The 27,311-nt window shown below is 37.8% G+C and overlaps 3 protein-coding genes across 4 annotated transcripts; 2 read left to right on the forward strand and 1 right to left on the reverse strand.

Moving 5' to 3' along the window:
* Positions 1–907: 907 nt before the first annotated feature.
* On the forward strand, positions 908–2,633 carry LOC115994763. Of its 2 annotated transcripts, none has more exons than XM_031119013.1 (4): positions 908–1,214; positions 1,292–1,358; positions 1,462–1,707; positions 1,854–2,633. In XM_031119013.1, exons 1-4 carry the CDS (start codon positions 1,134–1,136, stop codon positions 1,964–1,966), a joined length of 507 nt encoding a protein of 168 aa, XP_030974873.1. In that variant the 5' UTR covers positions 908–1,133; the 3' UTR covers positions 1,967–2,633. The 2 variants fall into 2 exon arrangements, with proteins under 2 accessions (XP_030974873.1, XP_030974874.1); XM_031119014.1 differs by having other exon boundaries at positions 1,857–2,633.
* A 1,482-nt stretch (positions 2,634–4,115) lies between these two features.
* LOC115994764 (ruvB-like 2) lies at positions 4,116–9,669 on the forward strand. The gene is made up of 2 exons (XM_031119015.1): positions 4,116–5,026; positions 8,725–9,669. Exons 1-2 carry the CDS (start codon positions 4,278–4,280, stop codon positions 9,368–9,370), a joined length of 1,395 nt encoding a protein of 464 aa, XP_030974875.1. The 5' UTR covers positions 4,116–4,277; the 3' UTR covers positions 9,371–9,669.
* A 15,306-nt stretch (positions 9,670–24,975) lies between these two features.
* LOC115949673 (putative glycosyltransferase 7) lies at positions 24,976–27,022 on the reverse strand. Its single transcript, XM_031066964.1, has one exon. The coding sequence runs from the start codon at positions 26,691–26,693 to the stop codon at positions 25,242–25,244; it is 1,452 nt and encodes a 483-aa protein (XP_030922824.1). The 5' UTR covers positions 26,694–27,022; the 3' UTR covers positions 24,976–25,241.
* Between the last annotated feature and the right edge of the window lie 289 nt (positions 27,023–27,311).

A 27,311-nucleotide genomic window follows, 5' to 3' on the forward strand; every position in this document is an offset into this window, starting at 1 on the left:
TAAGGAATTGTTAATGAAAATCAAAATTGAGAGGTTGGCGTTTGTGAGGTTGCTACATACCTAAATAAAAAATAAAAAAAAAATAAAAATTTAACACCAAAAACACATACAATGATGGTAAAAAAGAATTAAAAAAAAAAATTAATGCCAAAAACATATACAATGATGGTAAAAAAAAAAAAAAATTCTTAAAAAGAAAAAAAAAATACAAAGAAGGGAAAAAAAAAAAGTGAGGAAGGAGAAGGAAATAGTAATTGATCATTTATATTTTGATCATTAATCAGGGAGTATTGTGGTAACTATTTTTATTTCAATTCAAATATTTTAAATAAAATGTAATCAAAGGCTACTAAAGAAGGTAAGGGAAGCCATATTGTTTAACTATTCACGATTGATTTTGAATGCTTCTTTTGTACCAAAAGGCAGCCTTGTCTTTGGATCACAATACCTATAACATGAAATGACAATTCATTAAGAAGTATAATAGTAAAGTATGTGAAGGAACCATTCATTTCAAAATTACATTTAAAAAGAAAAAAAAAAAAAAAAAACGAGAGCTAACGTGATACATATTTAAAAAAAATATGGAGTAAAACTTAAAGAAAGTCAATCATAAACAAAAGAAAAGAAAACAAAAAGAAACTTGCAAAAGATAGAACTTGAAAATTTGTTGAAGCCTCTGACAGTAAATGTCTTTAATTTGAAAAAAAAAGAAAGGAGGATGTAGAGCTAAATTAAATGTCTTCAATCGGAAGAAGAATGAGAGATAGAAAGTAAGATAGAAACTACAAATCTTACGTAAGTTTGTGATTCTTAAAGTGTAAGAGTTTTAATTTACATATTTATTTCCACCGGTTGAAAACTTATAACCGGATATGACGAGGGTATTTTAGAGAAACCTCTTAAACAGTTTAGAATAGACGTGAAGAGGAGAGATCAATTTGGTTACTGCTTACAAACTCGGAAAACCCATTTCCACTGAGCTGAAACTCAGAAGTCAGAACACCATTGACCGTTGTATGCTGTAGGGAAAAGCTCAAATGCAATTACCAAACTGAAGGGCATTACCAGACAGAAACAGCCTTGTTATTTCCACTGAACTGAAATTTTGTCTGTCTCAATATTCTAAACCAATGAATCGTGAACAAAAACGACGGAGATTCAATGAAGCCCTTGTCAACATGCTTTATCCGCAACCTCCACCTTCTCCGCCAGTAATCTCTCTCTCTCTCTCTCTCTCTCTCTGTGTTTCTTGTACTGTAATGTGGATTGTAATTGTGTGACATTACAGCCAGAAGAGGAGGAGGAAAAGCCAGTGAAGCTATTAGAAGAAGAGTTTGATGTGGATCTTACTTCAGGTTTCAATATCTATATAATTATTATTATTCTCTTTTTCAATTTCTTTTTAGAATAAGAAAAATTGATTCTTGATTGATGATTTGACGATTGGATAAAATTCAGATGATTTGGAAAAGAGTAGTTGCTCTGCAAGTGATGATAATGATGACAACGAGTCTGGGACGCAGAAGCTGACAAGGGCACAGAGGAAGAGGCTTCGCAAGAAGAAGCTCAAGGAGGACGCTTCTCGCCGCGGGAAAATGATTGGGCCGTTGTTACCTTCAACAAAGGAAGTTGGTGATGATGATTGTACAGGTGGTGTTCGACAAAATGCCGCTGTGAATGTTGATGCTGCAAGTGATGAGTCAGGTGAGATTCTCAAACGCTAACCAAAAATGATGTTTATTTGGTAATCAATTTTCTGATATTGCTGAGGAGAGCAGCACATTGTAATTTGTATTGTATATATAGAATGTTGACAGTAATGGTAAGGTTGATTTTTTGCATTTGTTTAGCAGAGCAACCAGCTTGTGCTAACCAGAAGAAACGAAAGCACAGAAGGATGGCTAAAAGGCTTGCAAAGGAAAGGTGCAAAATAGCTGATGTGGAGCATTGCGATCCAAAATAATCACCCTTCTGCAAAAGATTGGGGATTTTACTTGAAAACATGTGCTCGATGTTGAATTTTCTCCTTTGAAGTGTTGGAGCTGAAGATTCCTAGCTAGTGTCTCAAAGCAGATTCTTATTGTATATGATCCGATAAGTGGATTCATTACACATGTTGGAATCGCCGATGATGTAGAAATACGTTAGATTAGATCCATTGGAAATAGCATCAGGATGAATCTAGTACTGATCCTGATTGAAAGGTTGAAAAGGAAATCCTAGTGTGGGACTCTGTCAATTGCCCTTGTGGATCGCAGCATCATTTGATGTAAAATGGAGAGAGATTATACAGTAAAATTAGGAATTAGAGTTATCATATTTGGAGAGACTGGAATGAAAGAAATCATGATGGGAAAGTCAAAGATGTATAGCAGATTATTAAGTCTATTAAAGGTGATGTAAGGGGCAGAATAGTTAACGGAGTCAAGATGAAGAACTCAATCTTGAAGAGTAACTTATACTGCATTTGGAGACTGCAATGCCCTGTTTTCAAAATTTGAGTCCTCACTCACACTGTTGCTATTCTGTTTGTAGTTTGTTGTGTAATCTGTACTTTCAATCTTTGAAATGCCTTTTTTTTTACACCTGAACTGATGAAAAGTATTTATCAGGAGAGGGTTATGAATCAACTTCTTGAGTATAAAGATTTGATCACTATTCACGAATAAAAAAGAGAAGAAAAGAAAAGGCTTTTATGTTTATATGGACCAGCACTATATTGTAATTGTATACGTATCAGAGAAGCAGTTTTTGTTGTGGAGTACTCTCACCTTATCTGTCTCTGATGCCTCACTTGAATCAACTCAAGTGTGAAAATTTCACTGTTTCTGATTTTAAGCCTCACCCACAACTAGAGAAGAAAAAAAATCAATTTTTACTTAAATTCAAATTAAATCCAAATCTAGTGGTAATCATAGATAATATTTTACTACTACTTCTGCTACTTCATTCATGTTTTAAAATACCAATATTTTAAAACAAAGTTTAATTACAAAATTGGTTTTAGCTTAAAACTATAATCTTACTCAATAAAATAAATATTACAACATATTTTGAAAATCTAACCGTTGAATTGTATATTCTTTACACTCTTAATACACATGTCAAATTTTATGTCAATTGAATATTATATACTATATGATTTATAAGCTTATATTTTATGTATAATTTTAAACTACAAAAACTAGTAATTTAAACAATTTATTGATGGCATAGTTATTGATCTTTAATTTTCTATAAATTTTGCAAGCATAGAGAATATAAGAAGAAAATGTAATCCAATTGTGGAATTCTCAAAATTTACTTCCGATAAAAAGATATTAAGTAAAGTTATAGTCTTAGGTTACAACCAATTTTGTAGCTAAATTTTATCCAATACATTATCAAAGATACAAGAAAATGCATGGCCATTTGGTACCAAATAAGATGTAAAAATCTAGAAAGCTATAATACTACTAACACCACCATTTTTACGATAGTTGAATTGGAAGTTTTTATTTATTTTCACCCGGTCTACTACTAACACCACTTAATTATCTATTATTCAAAACTTGTCACCTTTTTTGTTCTGAGCCCTTGTCCCTTGTTGTAGACAACCAAAGGGTAAAAAACTAGAAGGGAAACTCTTGACAATAGATTGGACTAGACCCACTAAAGGCATACTTGACATGTTTTGTTTGGTGCATAAAAGTGGTTTTAGAGAGGAAATTCAAATTTTCTATATCACTATTCTGACTTCACCAAAAAATAAATTGGTTTTAGTAGTGGAATTCAAATCTTTTATTTTACTTTTCCTACCCCACCAATAAAAGTAAATTAAAACACTGTTCTCCTATTTATTTATCAAATTAAAAAAAATTAAAATACATATTTTTCTACATTAAATTAAATTCCGCTGCTTCTCAAAAAAAATAATAATAATTCCGCTGCTAAGATCAATGTAGTTTTATTCATCTCTGTCAACGATATATATATATATATATATATATTTTTTTTTTTTTTAAATTGAAAGGTTACTAATATTATTATTATAAACATTTAAAAATTCTCTCTTGAACTCGTATAACGCAGTCAGGGAGTTCAGTCACTCCAGAAACTTGTTTGGGTACAAAAGTAAAATAGACAAGAGTAGGTTTAGCATTTTAACCAGCCCATCTCTCTCTCAACTCCACTCTCTCTTCTTCTATTCAACTTCAAGAGCTAAAACTAAAACCCCTAACCTAAAACCCAAATCCTCCTCCTCTCTCTCTCTCTTTCTCCTTCACAAACCAACAATGGTGGAGGTAAAGCTATCAGAGAGCCGAGACCTAACCCGGATAGAGCGCATAGGCGCACACTCCCACATCAGGGGCTTAGGTCTAGACTCTTCCCTCGAACCCCGCGAAGTCTCCGAAGGCATGGTGGGCCAGACCTCTGCCCGAAAAGCCGCCGGCGTCATCCTCCAGATGATCAGAGATGGCAAAATCGCCGGCCGCGCCGTCCTCTTAGCGGGTCAGCCCGGCACAGGCAAGACCGCCATAGCTATGGGCATGGCCAAGTCCTTAGGCCTCGAAACCCCATTCGCTATGCTCGCCGGCAGCGAGCTCTTCTCTTTGGAAATGTCCAAAACCGAAGCCCTAATGCAAGCCTTTCGCAAGGCCATTGGCGTGCGCATCAAGGAAGAGGCCGAGGTGATCGAAGGCGAGGTTGTTGAGATCCAAATTGACCGCCCTGCAGTTGCTGGGGCCGCCTCTAAGACCGGGAAGCTCACGCTTAAGACTACGGAAATGGAGACTGTTTATGACTTGGGTGCTAAGATGATTGAGGCTCTTGCCAAGGAGAAGGTGCAGAGTGGCGATGTCATCGCCATTGATAAGGCTTCGGGGAAGATAACAAAGCTTGGGAGGTCCTTTTCGCGGTCCAGGGAGTACGACGCCATGGGACCTCAGACAAAGTTCGTGCAGTGTCCTGATGGGGAGCTTCAGAAGAGGAAGGAGCTCGTGCATTCTGTTACTCTTCACGAAATCGATGTCATCAACAGCAGGTACTTCACTCTGTTTTATTGTGTGTTGGTTGGTTATATCTGTTGTTGTTGTTGTTGTTAAAATTTCACTCCTAGTAGATAAAGAAGGTTAAACAAGGTATCTGGTCTGTTAACTATGTTAGAAGTGATTATTAGTAGAACAAAGTTAGACAATTTAGTATATGTGCACCTTCTATAACTGAAACAAAATCGAGTCTTAGTTCTGCGCAAAGTCAAGCTTACAGTTATGGCAAACAAAGAAAAACCATTGGGTTACTGTAGATTGTGCTTGGCCTCTTAAACTATGTTGCTGCATATTATGTCTTTAATCATGATTTGATCTGCTCACATTGAGCATTCAGTTTTAAGGGTATCTTTCTTGTGGAAATAGGCGGATGTTGAATTTTGTTAAAAGTAATACTGCACAATTTACAGGTAATTGGGCTCATCTTATAAATAGGAAAACTTAAGCTACTGCTAAGTCTGTGATTTCCTTTTGGAATGAACATGTGTACTCAAATTATAAGGGACACGTACTGGTTTTTACCTTGGATATTTTTTTTTGAAAGGATAATTACACTTAACCAACCTTCGGTTTGGGGCGGTTGCACCTTGCCTACCCATGTTTTATTAAGTATCACTTTATCTAGCTGAGATGAGCTCTGTTATGCAGCCATAACTCACCTCTGTGCCTGAAGTTAAAAAAATGATAATAACATAAAACAAGCTAGTTCTTTCAAAATAGCCCTTTTCTTTCCCACTTCTCTCACTTTCTCTTCTCACCAAATACACACCAGAAAATGAAATAACACTAAGGAGACGCTGGCTCTGATCAATTATTGAGAAGAGTACACAAATGAAAGTGACGAGGAGTACCACATCCTTCATATTTTCACAGGCGGCTGCTCTTAACACTTCTCTACTTCTTGTTTCAAATCCATTCTCAGAATTTCCAATTAATATATTTATGAATATTTCCAAACTTAGGTTGTTTTTCTTGTCTCTGTTTTTTATTATCAAGGGATTGATATGGAGGTGTTATCTGCAGGTCTTTTTTATTGCAGACTCTCTGTTCTTAGTTAGCCATGGTATTTCATATTTTTATGTTTGGTTTTTGATTGGCTGAAGACTAACTTGAACCGGGATTCTTTTAGAAAATGGAGTCAATCATAATGGATTTCTCCTTCGAGATTGTCAACATAACATTTGTCATAACTTGTCATAGCGTTTCTGACATCAGTTTTGCAAAATGTTTGGAGACAAAGGAGAGAGAGTGATATAAATTAGAAACATAGACCAGGTGGAGGCTATAGTGAGTTTATAATGATCACTGATCTTTCTATTGTCATCATCTCAATTTTGTACCTCGGTTTTGGTTTATATGAAAACTGGTATCATTTTTTCTTTAAATTTTGCTCTCTTATCTTGTATACTCCCCCATGTACTTGATTTTTGTCTTTTTTAATAAATAAATAAAAATACTGGAATCATAGGGTTATAACTAGTAAATCTGTCTTCTTAGAGTTGGGTTTTAGTAACTTTAGTTAGTCTTTTCAAAGAATATAATAAGTGAAGACAAAAGATGGCCATTAATCCTTATCATATGGTAGGTCTTTTCCTTCATCTTTGATTCAATTTCTCTCTTAGTTTACACTATCACCCATTTGAAATCCATGTATTTGCCAAATCCTTTGTAGAGCCTAACATAGTTGGATTTGCTTCCTTTCCTTTGGCAATACTGCTTTGTTTCAATGCTTTAGCTTATTAGTGTTCCTAGGAAACATAATGACATAAAAAGGGAAATGAAAGTTCCTTTGGTGATGATGGTGTGTTCACCAATGTTGGAATATGGAGCCAAACTACCTTCCAGTGGCTAAAGCTGATTTTTAAAAGGGGTTGAGTCAAAAAGTTAAGTTGCCTCGTATTCCTTCAGGTCCTCAATCTGAAACAGCAGAAAAACAGAAATATGAAGCAAATTCATTGCCAAAGGCCATGGTCTTTTATTTTTCCTTTCTCTGTAGGAGTTAACACAATTGCATCTTATCTGTTTCCCTTTCTAATCACAAACTTTGTAAATTTCTTGTTGGGAAAGGAAGGTGATTGAGCATGAAGCATCCTCTATGGTCTGATTCTTGCTTCCATTTATTTTCTTCACAAAGAGAATGATTTTTTGGTGCCAGCGCATCAGTGTACGAGTAAGGGCAGTGCTAATGGCATTAATTCACAAGAAAGCTCTATCCATTAAGTATGCTAGCTTAAGCAATGGTAAATTCATAAACGTAATCAATGTGAATGCTAAAAGAATTGGAGACTTCTGCTGGTAACATCATCTTAGGGAAACTAAGGAAACTAAGAGAAGAAGCTGAAAAGATAGTTCTATTCCTGATCAGCAGTGGACTTTCTCTTTTGGGCTTCACCCACCTTTGTTTCAGTTAATACTTTTGATATCTGCATTGTATTGAACGTTAACAAGGCTTCATTGTTTGATTATCTGGTTTGTTATGGAGAGAAAAGGGTTCTTCTGAAAAGAACGTGGCCTTTTCTAAGTTATTGGCTTTTTTAATGGCTGGGACAAATGTGGGTTACGGCTTAATCATGGAGGTAATCTCAAATAGGTGAATTGATGCCTTTTAAACCATGGGTAGGCAAGATGCAACCACTCCAAACCATAGGTGGGTTATAAGAAGGGTTTTCTTTCTTTGCTAGCCGCTTTCCTTGCTTGCTGTGAAAGGGAAAGACAGATTCCATACAGGAGTTTCTCTCTACTCTTCCCCCCTTAGCAATCCCCCCAGATGAGAATCAGAGCTGGAGGCAGCCCTCATAGTGTAATTATCCCATTTCTTATAAGTAAAATCCCATTAAAAAATGCAAAGGGATCCTACCCAAGTATACAGGAAGTACTCAAGGAAAATCCATAGCAAAGAATAAAGAGTAAAAAAAAAAATTTTTAAATATTTATACAATCTTATATGAAAGAATGATATCTAATTCAAACTTATAATGTTCAAAAGTCCAAAGAATAATCAAATCAAGAACCTCCATACAGTGTTAGTTTACTCCTTTCTCAAAAAGCATGCAATTGTTCACTACTGATTCCTTTTAAGCAAACATAAACATGTACATGTATGCACATGTGTGTGTGTGTGTGCGTGCACGCATGTATGTATTTTTATAACTATATTTTGATATTACAGTTCGGTCCCTGAAGCAAAAATTCCTGACTTCACCCTTGAGTATATATTTAAAGACAATTTGTCCAAAATGGGGGAGGCACAGAACTCACTAACTTGAGAATCCTAAAATCAAACTTGTGGTGGAACTAATGAATTAGAAGTGTTTGGATCATGTCATTCATGTGATTGTTTTAAAAAAGTTATAGTAATCAGTAATCACCTAATATGACCGTTTCACCAATTGTAATCCTTTACTTTTCTATTTAAAGGAGGTCAAAATTTCTTTCTTCTTTGAATTCCTGTTCATGGTTCATATCATGTTTGTGCAGCTTACCATTTTTTTTAAAAAAATCTATATATGAAATAGCATAGGGTGTTTTGTCGGCAGCTTCTGTGTCGCATTCACAAGATTCTTTCATGCCATCTAGCTTTGTTGAAGAGAATTTCCTTTTACCAGCCATACAGATCAAGCTAAAATTTTGGCTCATTTAGGCTGCAGGTTACTTTTCCTGTTCTTACACTAATTGTCTAAGCTATCAATTTCAGGACACAAGGATTTCTAGCTCTCTTCACTGGTGATACTGGTGAAATCCGTGCAGAAGTGAGGGAACAAATTGACACAAAGGTGGCAGAGTGGAGGGAGGAAGGAAAGGCAGAGATAGTGCCTGGTGTCCTCTTCATTGATGAGGTGCACATGCTTGATATTGAATGCTTTTCTTTCCTGAACCGTGCTTTGGAGAATGAGATGGCTCCAATATTGGTTGTCGCTACCAACAGAGGGATTACTACAATCCGAGGCACAAATTATAAATCTCCACATGGGATTCCAATTGATCTCCTTGATCGCCTTCTCATCATCACAACTAAACCTTACACAGAGGATGAAATCCGCAAGATTTTGGACATCAGATGCCAAGAGGAAGATGTGGAGATGTCTGAAGAAGCAAAGCGTTTGTTGACTAAAATTGGTGTAGAAACATCGTTGAGATATGCCATCCATCTCATCACAGCTGCTGCATTGTCTTGCCAGAAGCGAAAGGGAAGGATTGTGGAGATGGAGGACATTAACCGAGTTTATCATCTGTTTTTGGATGTGAAGAGATCAACACAATATTTGATGGAGTTTCAAAACCAGTACATTAACGAAACTGCAGATGGTGACGAAGAAGATGCCAATGCCATGGAGTCTTGAGAGTTGGTTTGGAGTATGTGATTATACATGTGCCTTTATTTATTATTTGCCAAAGCCTGCTATTGACTAAGGGTAACTCTGCTTGATGTGTTTTTCATGCACCTAGTTGGGATTAACAGTAGTCTGTTAGTTTTCACTTTTCACTGTGCAAGTGCATACTGTATGTTTGTAGGACTGACCATTGCAATCGTTTGTTAGATAGTTCTTGTGTCTGGAAAAATATTATGCATTTTTCAAGCTATCAGGCACTTTTGGTTTACAGTTTGCTAACGGAAATGAGGCATGCACTTAATGCGTAATCTCTGAAATTTACAATATAGTGTGGAAAGTATTTATCAAGTGCTACTACCAAAAACTACCAGAAGTAGACCTTTCTAGAACCTTCTTCAGGATCGATTTTATGTGCTAGATTTAATTATAGGCTCCATTTTGCTGAAGGGTAATGAATCACAAAAATAGGACCCATTTAATTATATGCTCCATCTTGACTACTTTGTCATTCAAGGTTCACCTTGTAATGACTAATGAGTGGGACATCGACCCTCCATACTGATCCTAACAAAAAAATAGAAGCATACATTGTTCTCTCAGTCATTTTAAATTGTGTTTCTGTGATTAACACCGAGTTTTCAAAAAGCTGTATGCAAACTGAGGATCAAAATAAGTTAGATTTTAAAACTTACTAGTAAACATAAAAATTGGAGTGTTATAGAGTCCGGAGGGAGTCACTGGCATCCAATTAATTTTCGACCGTATCACTTGCATTGTGTTTATAGCTGCTGGTGCTTCTACAAATGAACACGAGCATCTATCTCTCTCCCTCTCTCTCAATCACACACAACAAAATGATTCGATTGCCCCACTCTCCCATGAGTGCATGTTTCCAGTATGACAGTGAAATAATATAAGGGAAGAAATTTAAACCACAAATTTTTGCTTTATGAGACATCATCTTGGCCTGTCACAGCACTTTTGATTTGCCCCAAAGCAAGTCATCTACAGTGAAAGCTGAAAACTTTGGCGAATTATAAAGGCAGTAACGTGTATTTTAAAAAAAAAAAAAAAAAACATGTATTTTAATAATCAGTATAAATAATTGGCATGGCACATGCCTGGTGGTTTGCAGAATTAATTAACAAGAGCAGACAATGAATAATGGAAATTAATGCAAACAAAATAAGTTAGGTAGCTGCATACAATTCAAGCTAATACCATATTGATCAGACATTGAAGATAGAAAAATTTTTGTTCGAGAAAAGTTAAAGAGTTTTTATTTATTTATTTATTTATTTTGAAATGTAAAGAGTTTATTTGGTTAGTTGAGTTATCATGGATGAAAATAAAATGATTGTATGTCGTGATATGTTTTAGATGCTGAGAAATAAATAGATTCGAGGACCAAAGGTTCTTGATCCTTTTTTTTTTATGTGTCTTGATCCCGTTTTAATTACAAGGGATACACATAAAGTGTACAAACACAAAAAATGGGAAGTAAATGTTTGGACTCTTTCGCCTTTGAGACACATTAAAATTAATTTTGATGCGGGTGTGAGAAGCTCTTTGGTGTTGCTGATAGTGGTATGCAGAGATCATAAGTTGGAAATGCTCTTGATTGGACTAACGCTCTATTTGGTTGGAGGAGTAGAAAAGTAAAATGATAGAAAATATTTAGTTTTTCCTCATGTATGTTTGGTTGGAGGAGTGAAAAAGTGTAAGAGACGGAAAACTTTTTTATTTGGTTGAAGAAAAAAATGGGAAAATAGAATATATAATTTATATAAATTTATTCTTATACCCTTATTACATGATATGTAAGAAATAATTTATTTATACTCATTAAATAATTCAAAAATTAACATATCATACAAATAAACTTATATGATTTTTCTTTGCTATTATAGATATTATAATCTAATATATATATATATATATATATATATATATATAATCTGGACATGTTTACCCGTCTATATTACAGCTCAAAGACCATTTGGCAAATCTGAACATGTTGCATAGAAGACTTTATTAGGAGCTTGAAACCTAAAACACAAATTCAGTTTTATTTATATACATACCTTACAGTAGGTTCTTGGCTGAAAAAAAAATATATATATATATATATATTTATATGAGATGAATTACCATAGAGCTAAGCGGAGGAAAGCGGAGAGGAAATACAAACAAAGCAAAGAAGACATCAGATGTGTGGACTGTGTGGTGAAGTGGGTGGGGGTAGCCATTGAGCTGGAACAGAAGTTTGCACTCATATTTTCTCTCCGATTTTGAGAGATAAATTTTTAGTGGGTCAGGGGAGAAAAAGCTTGAGCTCCACCAAAATTTCTATCATTTCTTTCCTTACCAAATAACACCCAAACCTATTTTCTCTCCTTTATTTTTCATCCTTCCTATTCCACTTCCAACCAAACATACTCTAAGGGATGAAGGATTGAGTTAAGTGAACAACTTAATGCATAAGTAAAAGCCGTACTTCTTGCGGTTAATTGAAACAAAAGCGTGTTTGATGTGGTAACCTCACACACTCTTTTTTTGCCTAAGTAATCCTCACACAATTGAGTGTTTTTATTGTATTTATATAAATGAATGTACATAATAAGGACTGTAACAGATAAAGATTACAATAATTCAAAATATGAATATGCTAAAATCAAAATAAGGAGATATGGTTAATAATTTCTAGAGGGAAGGCACATGTTCGAACCATTAATGAAACCAAAAGGATCTTGACCTTTAAGTTATAGAAGCAATTGGGTTTTCTAATACAGAACATTATTGTTGGTAAGATGAACGAAAAACGGTGGGCATTGGACAAGGAAGGGAGGGAGTGGGTAAGGGAGATGTCGTTGGGTTGACGATGGAAGAAAATGAAGAAGATGAATCAGAGGCCATGAGTGTGTTTAAAAAACAAGAACAGAAAAGAAAAGATGCTATAATACCAAATCGAAACAAACGTATGTTCGATATAGTAACATTCACACACTCAATTGAGTGTTCTGTGATAGTCCCGGTTATATCCTCGTCCATAGAAAAGACTGTGGATGAGAGCAACATCAATGTTCATCCATCCTATGGTACTCACTAGACGAAGATGAGGCCATTCAACCACAATCAATGATAAAGCGTTACATGACAATAATGAGTCTCCATACTATTGGAGAGACAAAGATCTTATCATTAACACCCCACAGGGGCATTACAGATACCACATTGAAACCACCATTAAAGCACCACCAACAACTAGAAGGAAGAAACAGGCGCATGTATATATACCAACGCCCCAAGACCTAAGGAGGTACTAAAACTTTAGCTAATACACTCTCATATTCTAGTACTGAAATTTCTTTTCTTTTCTGTCCATTCTAACTTTACATCGAAGGCTTTGTGGCAGGCACCACACCGGTGACCCACACTTCTTCCATTCTTCATTTACCTTTACAGGATCTTGTTGGTTGTGGACGACTTTATCTCTGGATGAACATTGTAACTGACGATCTCAGCTTCATCAATTTGGCACCGTCTGTGGGGAACGACTTTCTTCACACCTAGGTTCGAAAGCAGAGTTCCACTCAACTCACAAGTCCAGATGGAATCCAATGCTAATCAAGATCTTGCAACATTGGCTCTGCAAATTCAGACGCTTGCAGCCACTGTAGAGGAGCTTACCAAACAGAACCAAGAGATGAGGTTGCAACTGCAATAGGAAGACAATCGCTCAGAGACCAACCAAGATGATGACAGAGACAGCCAGAAAAAACGACTAGGAACTCCAGAAAGGGTGAGCTTGGACCTTCTCAAAGAAATGAGAAAAGAGATGGACGAGCTGAGGAATGCGATCAAAGAGAAGACGGACTGGAGTTTGGATAGAATGGTCAAAAGGACAGATTCACCCTTTACCATGGCGGTTCTAGAATGCTCAGTACCCTCAAAGTTTCGTCTACCGCAGCTCGATCCATTTGATGGATTAAAAGATCCCTTGGATCACCTCAACACTTTCAAAATGACTTTGGGTCTCCAGTAGCCCCTAACGAAATACTGTGTCGGTTTTTCCCCACTACTCTCAAAGGAGCAGCCAGAGAGTAGTTCACTAAGCTACCAACGTCGTTCATTGACGACTTTGAGCAGCTAGGCAGTTCCTTCCTTCATCACTTCGTCAGCGGGCAGCGTCCAAAGAGGCCATCAAACCATTTGCTCACCACTAGGCAATGAGAGAAGGAAACCTTGAGATTGTATGTAACGTGTTTCACTCGTGAAACTTTGGAGGTGGACGAAGCAAATGATAAAGTACAGCTGACAACCTTCAAGGCTGGATTGACATCTAGGGAGTTCGTGGTCTCCCTAGCGAAGAATCCTCCTAAGATGATGGTGGAAATGCTCTTGAAGGCGCAGAAGTATATGAATGTTAAAGATGCCCTGGCAGAAATAAAAGGGGTGGAGAAGCCCAAGGAGAAGAAGAAAGAGAAGGAAGACGACCAAAGAAGATGAAAAAGGGATTAGGAAAATTTCCAGAATGTTAAAGGAAATAGATGAAGAGACGACAAAAACCCTCGCATAGTAAAGTTCACTCCTTTAGTTATGCCCGTTCACTAGATTTTGGCGCAGATTAAGGACGAACACTACCTCAAATGGCCTAGGCCATTACACTCGTCCCCTAACGTGCGTGACAAGAGAAAATACTGCCGTTTCCACAAAGATTACGGGCATTATACAGAGGACTGCAGAGACTTAAAGGAGAAAATAGAGGAGCTTATACGAAAAGGAAAGTTGCAGAAGTTTATGAAGAAGGGAGACTCTAGCAGATCTAGGGATGACAACAAGGGTCAACACGAAGTCCCTTAGAGGGATGAAGATCACTTGCCCCTTCGTCCACAAAGTGCCATAAGGGAGATAAAGACAATCACAGGAGGATCATCTACAGGGGGGGTCATTCAAGTCCCTCAAAAAGTCATATCTGAGGCAAGTGAATAGTGTTCATAGGATGCCACCTTTGAAGCAAAGGCGGAAGGACTAGGATATGCTATTCTCGGAAGAAGATGCAAGAGTGGTGAAACAACCTCATGACGATCCGTTGGTCATTATGCTCATGATTGAAGGATTTAATATCGAAAGGGTTTTTTGTAGATAACGAAAAATTGGCAGATATCATTTACCCTTCCGCCTTCCAACAGTTGAAAGTAAACTCAAAGAGACTTCGTCCATTCGAGTCTCCCCTCGTCAATTTCAGTGGAGACAAGGTGTACCCATGGGGAATAGTAACACTGACAGTCACGGCTGGCTCGTACCCTATCTAGGTAACCAATAAACACAACTTCTTGGTAGTAGACTTACCTTCATTTTACAATGTGATCATAGGAAGGCCTACCCTCAATCATTGGAAAGTAGCCACTTCCACATATTGCCTGAAGGTGAAGTTCCCAACAGAACAGGGAATTAGGGAAATAAGAAGAGATCAGGTGTTGGCGTAAGAATGTTACCAGGCAATCTTAGTGTCAAAAGAAAACCATACATGAATAATTGAGGAAAAGACACCAGAAATTGTCGAGAAATTGGCGATAATTGAGTTGGTCGAAAGAGATCCTACAAAGACGACCCAAGTAGAGACGAGTCTGAACCTCTAGACGAAGAAGGAAATCATCAGCTTCCTGAAAGATAACCTGGACGTGTTCACTTGGAGTCGTGAAGATATGCCAAGCATACCAGTGAGCATCAATCAACACACCTAAACGTGGATCCTGAGAAAGCAATGAATAAACCTAAGGCTGTTGGACGGATGGTGTAGTGGGCCATCGAGCTTAGTCAGTTCGATATAGAATATTGACCTCGAACGGCCATAAAAGCCCAAGCTTTGGCGAATTTCATAGCAGAGTTCACCTCCCCCGAACACGAAGATAACCAGGAAGAACTCTGGATGATACATATGGACGGGTCATCAACATAGAAAAGAGGTGGAGCAGGCGTCGTCATCACTTCCCCAGAGGGGGACATTTTGAAGTATAGGGTTCAACTTAAATTCCTCTAACCAATAATGAAGCGGAGTATGAGGTTATATTAACGGAGTTAAGGATAGCCCAGGTGTTTGGAGCTAAAAACGTTTTACTAAGAAGGGATTCATAGCTCGTCATAAGGCAAGTCAAGGGGGATTTTGAAGCAAAGGAGACGAGGATGCAGAGATACCTCAAGTTAACGAATCAATTGGTAAGAAAGTTTGATCGGGTAGAATTTGCCCAGGTCTCGTGGGATCAAAATGCGAAAGCTAATAAAATGGCTAGAAATGTGTCAACAGACAATCAGGCAAAGGTGACAGGTTGGAAATCGGAAGAGCAAAACTATCCTAACATCAAAGAGTTTCAGACTTTCCCAATGACGCCCACTCAGAATGGACGAGCTCAATCCTATCCTATCTTAGGAATGGACGATTACTGCCGAATTCTGACAAAGCCAAGTAGATCAAAAAACGAACAGCCCGGTTCACGGTGTTGAATGACGAACTTTACAAAAGAGGCTTCTCACAGCCTTACTTGAGGTGTGTAGAAGAAGAAGAAGCCAAGTATGTTCTGGAAGAGGTTCACGGGGGCATTTGTGGTGACCACATGGGAGCAAAATCCCTCGTGAGAAAGATCATGAGAGCAGGGTATTCTTGGCCAACAATGCAACAAGACGCAACAGATTTTGTAAAAAAATGTGATACCTGCCAAAGGTATGGGAACATTCAGTGAGTCCTAAGAGAGAAGATGACGGCCATCACATCCCCCTGGCCATTTGCACAATAAGGGATTGACATTATGGGACCTCTACCACAATGAAAGAAGCAAGTAAAATTTTTGCTCATTGCTATTGACTACTTCACAAAGTAGGTGGAGGCAGAGGCACTTGCCACGATCACAGAAGTAAAGGCACGAAGTTTTGTATAGAGAAACATTATGTGTAGGTTCGAGATCCCACTGGCGATCGTCTCGGATAACGATCGCCAATTCGACAATCAAGGATTCAGATCATTCTGCTCCAGTCTCAGAATCAAGAACAAATATTCGTCCCCAGGACATCCCCAGGCCAATGAGCAGACCGAAGTAACGAATCAGACATTGTTGAAAATCATCAAGGCCCGATTAGTGGGGGAAAAAAGAGCATGGTCTGAGGAGTTACCAAGCGTTTTATGGGCCTACAAAACCACAACAAGAACTCCAACAGAAGAGACACCCTTCAATCTGACATATGGCATAGAGGCAGTTATCCCTGTCGAAATAGGACTTACCAACCTCAGGAAGGAGTTCTTTGACGAATACAGCAACGACGACCAGTTGAAATTGAACTTGGATTGTCTGGACAAAGTCAGAGACCAAGCCTCTCAAAGGATGGCCAAATACCAGCAGAAGATGACCAAATACTACAACCAAAGGGTAAAGCTCAAAAGATTCAACATCGGAGACCTTGTCCTACAAAAAGTGACACCTGCAACGAAGAATCTAGCACAAGGAAAATTAAGCCCAACATGGGAGGGACCATATAAGGTCGTCCACTACTCTCGACGTGGAAGCTATCACCTAGAAGATCTAGATGGGAACAAATTGCCTCGTCCATGGAATGTTGAGCATCTGAAAAGGTATTACAAATAGAAACTGTAGCCCATTTGTAAGCAATCTGTGATAACTAATGTTTCCTTTTTCAAGAAGATCAATAAAATCATTATTTAGTGTTTAACACATTCTGCCTAACTTTCTCCCTCATGTCTGAACTAAATTGCCAACAGGATACAAAAATTCCCAACCTAGTCAAAATGATAAGATTCCCCAAGAAGGATGTAAATCATTTTAACAAGAAAAGACAATAAGATTCCTTAAATGGATGTAAATCATCGACCACAAAGAAAAAATGATAAGATTTCTTAATGGATAAACGTCCACACAAAGAAAAGATGATAAGATTCCTTAAATGGATGTACATCATAAAAGACAATAAGATTCCTTAAATGGATGTAAATCATCGACCACATTAGAAGGACAAATGTCGACCACATTATTTAATAACGAAAAGGTCCCTTGAACGGACGTACATCTTTCTCACTAAGAAACCTCGAAAAAGTCAAAACCTTGAGTGGAAATCCATAATTGGGCCCAAAAAAAAAAAAAAATTATAAGTCCTAAGAAGGACGAAGAGCATGCCTAACAGAAATTCCTTCTAAGTCCTAATAGGGACGAAGGATATGCCTCAGCAAAAATTTCCCTAAGTCCCAAGACGAACGAAGAGCATGTGCCAACAAAATACTCTTTCAAATCCAAGATGGACGAGAGGCATACCCCAACTAAGCAAGTTATAACAAAACAAGAAAGACAAACTAGAAGCATTCACAAACCACATGAATTCAAGGAAGGTAAGCACACACACACACACACACACATATATATATATATGAAAAAGTTATAAACTGTTCAATAGCCCCAAAACAAGCAGGGCACCCAGCACTTATAAATTATTCAATAGCCCCAAAACAGGCAGGGCATTTAGGAAAAAAAAAAAAAAAAAACTATGCTGTAGGAGCATCATTCCCATCTTTCTTAGATTCTGGAGGATCATCCCAGCAACTGTAGTAGCTTAGGATGCCTGTGCCGCCTCGTCAACTTCAATTTCCTTGTCAGTGGCTTCAAAGTCCAGATCCTCTAAATCTACCCCTGGATCGTGCTTCACCAAGTATCTTCTTAGCAATTCAAAACCTTTGAAGTACCAGCCGAATAAGATGGCATTATACTCGTCCGTAAGTTGGAAGGCATGGACGGCTTTAGTAATAGCGCTCTTCATCTTCTGGCTGGCCGCAATGAGCTGCTTGTCCTTTTGTTTCACCAAAAGTTTCTCCACACTCAACTGCTTAAATAAAGTCTTGATCTTTTCCTTAGAGGAGTTGTTGGCATCCATCGCCGCTATCAAGTCTTTTCTTAAACCAGAAGCTTTGGCCTCCAACTTAGAAGTAGCCACCACGGCCTTCTCCTCGTTCACCAAGTATTGGGAGGTAATGTGCATCGCCTCTCCCAACACCTGGCAACCAAAAACACAATAGTCAAGACCAATTGAGATAATTGACACTTAAGGATGAAAGAAAATAAGAAATGAAAGAAGGTTACTTGGACGAGTTTGTGAATGTGGTGGTCAACCATCTCGTGAGAAGGCACGCCAGAAATCTCCTTTAGTTCATCAGGCGTCACAACCTCGATGGCACAAACCAAGGCCGTCTCAGCATCTGTTCAGATGCTGGCCCGTACCTTCCTTTTCCCTTTGTCCCCTGTCTTGCGTTTCTTTGCATGAGGAGTAACCTCCTCGAAGGAAAGGTCCAAGGAAGCAATTCGCCCTTCGTCCAAGGCAGGGGTGGACAAACCCTTCTCTGTCACCTCTTTCTCTTTCTCAACAACCTTCACCCTCCGTTGGCCAATGCTAGATAGGGGCTCATTCTTCTTCGACTTGATCTTAGTGTACAACTCCTGGTTAAACTTTGTCGTCATCTCTACTAAAAAAAAAAGAAGTTAAAAAGAAAAGAAGAAATGGAAGAAAGACGATCCACCTTCATCCCAAGTTGACTTACTTTTCTCTTCTTGGCGAATAGCACGAAGGACGAAAATAGAAGGCTCCAGTCCCAAACAGTGACGAGCTAAGGTTTGAGGATCAACCAGCTTGTTAAAGTCGTCTATTGTGCTCGCGTACTTTATAGCCTCTTGGACTCGCTCCACAAACTGGCTTCCAAGCTCGGGATGCTCTTTAACTGCAAAATAGAAAAACACACAAAGTCAGAATGGACGATCAAAGTAAACAATATTAAAAGGAAAAATGTGTCACATAAGAAGCGAATGCACCAAGTTGAGGAATCTCTCACCGACCTAGCAACGTAGGGACATCCCCCAGAAGTTTTCAGAAAGGGTTCACCTGACACGAAAAAGTACCTAGATTTCTAGTGACAGAAGGATGAAGGTAGATTGACGATGAGTCGAGACTTCTTATCCTAAGGCATGAGCTCATAATACCCAAATTCTTTAGATTCCTTCAAATGATAAAGGTAGACAAACTCATTCAAAGTGATCATATCCCCGTCGGCTATGATCGTCCAAATCACCATACAGCTTATGACGATTCTTCACAAATTCGGCATAAGCTGTCCCGGAGCTATGTTCAAATAATGGAGAAATTCCATTATAAAGGAATGGACGAGAAATCGAAGGCCACACAAGAATGCAGCCTCATAAAAACAAACTTCACCATGGGCAAAAGCATAAGACTTCTCATCCTTCCTAGGAAGACGAACCATAGTCTCGTCAGGGAACTGAAAGCTATCCTTGAACCTCCTAAATGTATCTTTTTTCAAAGAACACTCCTCTTTAAGGGCGTGAAACAGTTGAGATGTATCAAAGGCAGAAGGATAGGAAGACGAGGGTACCAAAGAGGGTATGGAGGTAGCAGTGTCCATCTCAGCCCTAACTAGACCAACACTAGAAGACAGGCCGGTCTCTAAGTCACTCAATCTAATCTCAAACCCAATAGTTTCCCTCCTTAAAACCCCACGCACAGACTTAAACCAAGCTAAAGATTGGCGCAACAATGGTTGCAAATTACCCAACACCAAACTAAGGCTACTGTCACCTAGGACAAAATCCCCAATCTGTAGGCGTTGGTCACTAGAATAGTGTGAAAGCGTACCTAATTGGTCACTAGAGGAGTCTAATAGCGCCCCTAAACGCGCAAAAAAGAAGGCAATAGAGGGAGAAGTGTGCCTAATTTTAGAATAATCAACCATTAAAAAGGAAAAAGGAAAAAGGAGCACAAAGAAAGGAAAGCAGTAAAACTCCAAAAGGAAAAAAGGCGTAAAAAATGGCGTACCTGAGAGAAGGAAGAAATTGAGAAGACAGAGAGCAAAACACAGAGAGGAGGAAGGAGTAGCTGTGAAGTCAGAAAAACTAAACGCAAGGGAAAAATGAAGAAATGGGAGGAGAAAGGTAAGGGTTAAAAAGATTTGCCTTGAAAAGCGTGGGATAGCTAAAAGGTTTCGCCGGAAATGAGACCTTTCAGCTAGTCAGAATATGACACGTAGCCACAATGTGTGCCACGCCACCATTGAGCAGTTAATGCAGGGAGTGGAACCCTAAGCACCCAAAAAAAAAAAAAAAAAAAAAAAAAAAACTCTCCATATTCCTATGGTCGTCCCAAAGTTGGACGGCCTCAAAATGGGTTTGGACGGCCTCAGAATGGGGGGGTAGTTGATAGTCCCGATTATATCCTCATTCATAGAAAAGATTGTGGACGAGAGCAACATCAATCTTCGTCCATCCCATGGTACCTGCTAGACGAAGATGAGACCATTCACCCACAATCAATGACGAAGCGTTACATGACAATAATGAATCTCCGTACCATTGGAAATACAAAGATCTTATCATTAACACCCCACAAGGGCATTACAGATACCACATTGAAACCACCATTAAAGCACCACCAACGGCTAGAAGGAAGAAACAGGCGCATATATATATACCAGCGCCCCAAGACCTAAGGAAGTACTGAAATTTTAGCTAATACACTCCCATATTCTAGTACTGAACTTTCTTTTCTTTTCTTTTCTATCCATTTTGACTTTACCATCGAAGGCTTTGTGGCAGGCACCACACCGGTGACCCACACTTCTTCCATTCTTCATTTACCTTTACAAGATCTTGTTGGCTGTGGACGACTTTATCTCTGGACGAACATTCTAACTGACGATCTCAACTTCATCATTCTGTATTGTATTTATATAAATGAAGGTACATTATTAAGATTGTAATAGAAAAATTACATTATTCAAAACGTGAATATAATTAATACAAAATAAGGAGATATGGTTAATATGGTCCAAGTGATAAAAAAAAAAAAAAAAAAGGTTTCACTTCAATACAAATTTGTGTCCTTTTGGAAATAGATTGTTTAAGTTTTTGCTGAAAGTGTGTTAAAACTAAAATATTCTTGTGCTTTGAAAAAGTGAGAAAAATTAAGAAAAAATGAAATTTTAAAAAGTTATACATAAAAGCTTAAAACTAAATTTATAAACTTTAGCAAAACAAAGTTTTAATATTGTGGATCCAATTAGCTGCTCTTTAAAAGTTCCTACTAGTTTATTGCTCCAAATAGGAAAATATTTTTTTTTTCCAAACTCCTCCTTTTCTTCTTTTTTTAATTGAATTGAAATTTTGAAATTCGAATAGTTGAATTGCAGGTTTTTTTATTGAATTGAAATTTTGAAATTTAATTTCAATTCGAATCGTTGAATTGCAAGTTTTTTTTTTTTTTTTTTATGTTTTTAACACATATATCAAGTTTCACTCAAATAGAATATTATTTACTATTCAATTAATAAACTTATTTTTTATACATAATTTTTTATTACAAAAAAACTTGAAATTTAAACATATCATAGCTATTGATTTTTTATTTTTATTTTTTAATTTTACAAGTATAGAAAATATAATAAGACCATACAATCTAATATTTATATTTTCAAAATGTAAAGATTATATTTTCAAAATTTTAGTAAAAAAATATAAGAAAAATCTGAAGGTTGTTTTTTCAAATTAAATATTTTGTTGGTCTTTACAATCTTTCTATTTTCACAAATCTCGTGTGGAAGATCCGCTAATTCTTTTAGAGCATTTGCAGCAGTGGAGCTAAAAAGCTATAATGCTATTTTAGCTCCACTAATATAGCAAAAGAAGCTTGTAGCAGTGGAGCCATACCCAAAAAATTTAGCTGATTTGCTACAGTGCACATCTATCTATAGATGTGCACTGTAGCACTCATCTATAAAAAAAAAAAAAATTTTAATTCAACACCGGATTAAAATAATAAAAACAAACTTTACTTTTTCATTCTTTCATCCTTTCTCCGTGCACTCTGTTTTTCATTCTCTCTCCGTGCACTCTGTTCTCTCAAGCTCTCATCTCTCTCAAGCTCTCATCTCCCAGCCAACTCCACGTCGTTGCCGTCGCCGTCTCAGCCCACGCCGTCGTCGTCGCTCCTTACCACCATTCTTCCTTTATTCAACCTCACGAAATGCATGTCCTCCTTCACCAGCCTCTCGTTCACGTCCTCGCCTCCGGCGAACGACACCAAAGGGCACCGCAGGAACACGAACCGGCTAAACGGCGTCGGACTGGTGAAGAAAATCCACTCCCCGACATCGGAATCGCCTTGATGTCTCAACCGATCCTTGGAGTGGCGGTGGAGAGCGAAACCGCCGGCGAAACCGAGCGCCGGAGCGATGAATCCAAGGAATTGACGGAAGGGAACCGAGAAACTAGGGATTGGAAGAGGTCTTCGAACTCGAACTGGGAACAACGGAGGAGCGAACTATCATCGTTTGCTTGAGCCTTGATTTGGGTTTTGGTTTTTTTTTTTTTTTTTTTTTTTTTTTTTTTTTTTTTTTTTTATCTGCTGTGGACTGCTAGTGGTGGTGGTGGTGGGGTGGTGGAGGATTTTGTTGAGTGGTGGTGGTGGAGGATGTTTGTGCTGTATCGTCGTTTGCTTGAGCCTTGATTTGGGTTTTTTTTTTTTTTTTTTTTTTTTTTTTTTTTTTTTTATCTGCTATGGACTGCTATTGCTGGTGGTGGTGTGGTGGTGGTGGTGGTGGTGGTGGTGGTGGTTGAGGATGTTTGTGTTGAGTGGTGGTGGTGGAGGATGTTTGTGCTGTGTGGTGGTGGTGATATATTATTTTATTATTGTAGAAATATTATTATTTTATTGGAGTAGAAATATTATTTTATTGTGTTGAAAGCTAAAATAGATCCACTGCTGTAGCATGTGTATAGGTAAAATAGATAAAATAACTTTTAGTGGAGCTAAATTACTAAAAATTTAACTCCACTATTGTGGATGCTCTTACTACTATTGCGAGATGAGATTCCTTTCCACCTAATTACAACAAGAATCTCAACTAGCATAGTATCTCTACTATGCTAGTTGAGATTCTTGTTGTAATTAGGTGGAAAGGAATCTCATCTCCTCTATTCTATGTTCTACTGCGTAGCCCTACTTTGCATTTAAAATGTGTCACATCATTTATAAGCGTAATAATTACTAAATGAGGTATCATTCTGACATTTCTACCAAAAAAGAGATGTATCATTCTGACACTTATTTAAGAAATAATATCTTAAACCTTTAAGTGACACTTGTCATTTGTCGGTTTAAAATACGAGAATGAACAAGAGCCACTAAAAAAATCGAAAACACTATATCAAAAGGATTTTTAAAAATATAAATATTATCGTAAAATTTAATTTTAAAATTATTTTTGTTAAAAAAATACATACTGATTTTATAAACAGTACATAAGACCTATTAAAAAACCTTTATTACTGAGAAACATAAATGTACAGCATTTGTTTCTCAAAAAAAAATAAATATATAGTATTTCAGTGCAATCCAAACAAATATTTCGTGTGAAATAAATAAATATATATATATATATATATATATATCAAAGGCATTTTATTTTAAGAGTCATTTTCCAAATCTTATTTTTTCATCTGGAAGAAAAAAAAAATATATTTTTCTAAGGCATCCCCCACCTAGGATTTGTCATAATCTTTAATTGGGGCATCCATCCAAAGAATATTCACGGGATGTATAATTATAACACGATGATCATAAGGTCTGAGAAGAAAGTTTCAGTAAAACAAGAAATACTATTCTGGGTTGAAAAATTAGAATGGAATATATACGGACACAATTCCTGTGTCAAAAAACCCCGTGTTTTAATCAAATTTAGGATACATTTAGTTAGGTAGTTTAAAGGCCCCTATAGGATGTGTGTTTAAACAGTAATTTTTAATTTTTTTAAAATATATATAAATAAAAAATATATAAAAATACATATAACGTTATTTAAAACTGAAAACTGAAAATATATATTAAAACTTCCGTAAAAATGAGTTTTTTTAAATTCAAAACTCTATTTCACATGGCAACCTTTCATAACTTTTTTACAAACATTAATTTTAAATCCAAAAATTTTGTAACAGCTTATCCAAATGTTCCCTTAATGGTGAACCCATAAATGCTATTCATCTACCATTTCTTAATAATAAAGGAGGGGCACAGGGCACCCACCGACCCAAAAACATGATGCATCCATCATATGACATGAAGCTCTTAAAATTATATCCTTCAATCATGCATTAATTTAAGCCCAAAAAGACAAAGTCATTCTTTAATATCGATGGAAACGTGAAAGTAAAAGCAACAAAACAGGGAATCAAGTGCATGCAGAAAATACAGAAATAGATATTGCTAGTAAGCAAAATCTAATGTTAAGATCGCTCTCGAGTATGAATATCAAAAAAACAAAAACCACCCTCGGGTCAAGGCCTTTTACCAAAAGTCGATTCCTTCTTTTTCTTTTTCTTTTCCTTTTCTAATAAGAGTTGTGCTAAAGCTCATGTGATTCCCAGCAGAATAAGTCAATTAAAGTATCAAAATTATCCCATATCTCTCGACTAAAACAAGATTATTCTTATGGAAACCAACCCCACATTATCGGAAAGAGTAATGGTACACGAAACACTAAACCAAAAGCAAATAAATAAAGACAACTCTCTGTCTCTAATCGAAAAAGTAAAATATAGTATTCACTTTAGCAAAACATTAATTTAGCGGGACTAAAAAATAAAAATCTTACCCAAAAAAACAAAGTGAAATTAATACTAAACACATAATACACGCAATCACATTACACTGTTTCTTTTAGAAAAGTTTCACAACAAATTATATGTACAAATCATAGAAAAGTTTTGTAAAAATATTATGCTCATAATATTTTTCTTTTCTTTTTTTTCTTTTAACAAAACCCATCTCACCAACCATCCTCCTCAGCAGCTGGGTAATCAAAGGGCACAGCAGAGAGAGAGGAATCAAGTGGATTGGGGTGCACGAAACCATACTTACGAATCACCTGATTATCAGCGAAATTCAAAGCCTTTCGCATCCCATCCCAGCACGATGTGCCTGGGTACATCTGATTGTGGTTCCCACTACAAGGCTGACACCCAGTAAAGTGCGTGATAAACGGTCTTCTCCAGCTCCACCTTCCATTCCCAGCATCTTTCAAGTGCTTCTCCCTAAGCGCACCGTATTGCTCGCTCACTTTCTCTGCGTGCCTCCGCCTCAACTTTCTGTCTTCTCTCTCTATTTCCATGTACCTCTCGGTGATGTTATCGAGCGTCCCCACTATGTCGTGCCAGTAACCCTGGAGATAATATTCTCCCTCTAAATAAATCCTGTCCGCCCATCTGTCACCCTCTTTGTAAATCAAGTAAATCAGACCCGTCTGATCGTCTGACTCTGGAAACAGCTTGTCTTTGAACGTTGATCTGAGAATCTGGCCCCACTTGTTGTAGTCTGGGGTTTGTGGACCCATGCTGGCCCACACGTCGATAAGGTCCATGGACCACTGACAGTTCCTGATTAAGAAAACGCCGGCGTTTAGGCCAGTCCAGCTCTTGGCCTCGTAAATCATCTTGGCCCACCCGTGAACGATAAAGTTATGATCTTTGTACCTATGTAATGGGGGTTTAAACTCCATGTCGGTGAACAGCGCGTCCGAGTCAACCCACCAGATCCACTCGGCCTCCGGGTGAGCCAGCATGGCAGCTCGCACCACCGGTAGCTTGGCCCAATACGAGCCCATTTTCGGGTGCAACAAAGCGTTGTTGTAGAAGATATCGTAGCCATGGATTCTACAGTAGTCAACCTTGTTCTTGAAAAACCTTAGCAGCAAGTGATCGCCGATGGGGTTCTTACAAGGCTTCGGCTGCGACCCACTCACCATCACGACGCGCTCGCTCGCTCCGGCGGCGAATGAAGGGTGGTGCTTCAGCCACTCTCTTCTCTTCTCGTCCCAGTTCTTCACTGGGTTTCCGATTGAGTAACCAAGTTCGGGGTCATCGTAGAAGGTTGACTCGTCCGAGTCATGGGTTAGGTTGACAGCGCAGTTGAGGGCAGAGTTTGAGCGAGCTTGAGTGGGAGAGAAATCAGGGTTTGGGGTAGGGGAGCTGAAGGAAGAGAAGGTCCAGACAAGTAAAAGAGCGAAGAATGCGCCGCTGAGGAAGATGAAACTGTCGGTGAGCCACACAGAGGCTTTGTTCCGCACAGAAGGTTTAGCCATGTGAGAAGTGTGAAACTGGGCCATTTCAGGCGAGACCATTACTAAGGGGTTTTTTTTCTTTGATGGGGCTCTTTTGTCTCTTCTCGTTGTGGCTGTGTGAGTGACACTCGTATAATGGTAGGGATTAAAGCAGCAGCACATGCATCTCTGTGAAGCTTTGTCAAACTTCTCTGCTAAAAATTATAGCAGAGAGAGAAAGAGAGAATTTTACACTTTTTTTTTGCACTGAACTGTTGAGGGTGTAATTTGCAGTGGGGTTTTTGGTGAGAGAGTGACAGGATGTGTAACCGTGTCTGTCTGTTTGTGTGAGTTCACTGGTTAGAGAGACTAAAAGAGAGTACTGCGTCGGTTCTACTAAAATGCGCTGCCGTTTGAATGGGGATAGGGCATGAAGTAAGGCAAAGGCTGGTCCCACCTTTAAACTTATGCTTGGCATGGCGTGGCAAGTTAGATGAAGAGTTTTGCTGGCGCCACGTACGTGAGAGTTGTGAGCGGTAGAAGGCAACTCTTTTACCGCTTACAACTTACGTGGGTGAGTTGGGCATAAATTGTACTACCAGTATAACTGTTAGATTAATGTTACAAATATAAATTACTTTAAAAAAATTAATTGCAATATTTTACGAACAAAACTATTTATATGATCAATTTTTACTAATTTTTTCATTATTAACATTATTCTTTCATTATCACATACACTTGATGTGATGATTAATCCACATCTATTAGTTTTGTACGGTGTAAACAATGACCGGAGTT

Source organism: Quercus lobata, chromosome 6, assembly GCF_001633185.2.
Source record: "Quercus lobata isolate SW786 chromosome 6, ValleyOak3.0 Primary Assembly, whole genome shotgun sequence".
NCBI lineage: Eukaryota > Viridiplantae > Streptophyta > Magnoliopsida > Fagales > Fagaceae > Quercus > Quercus lobata.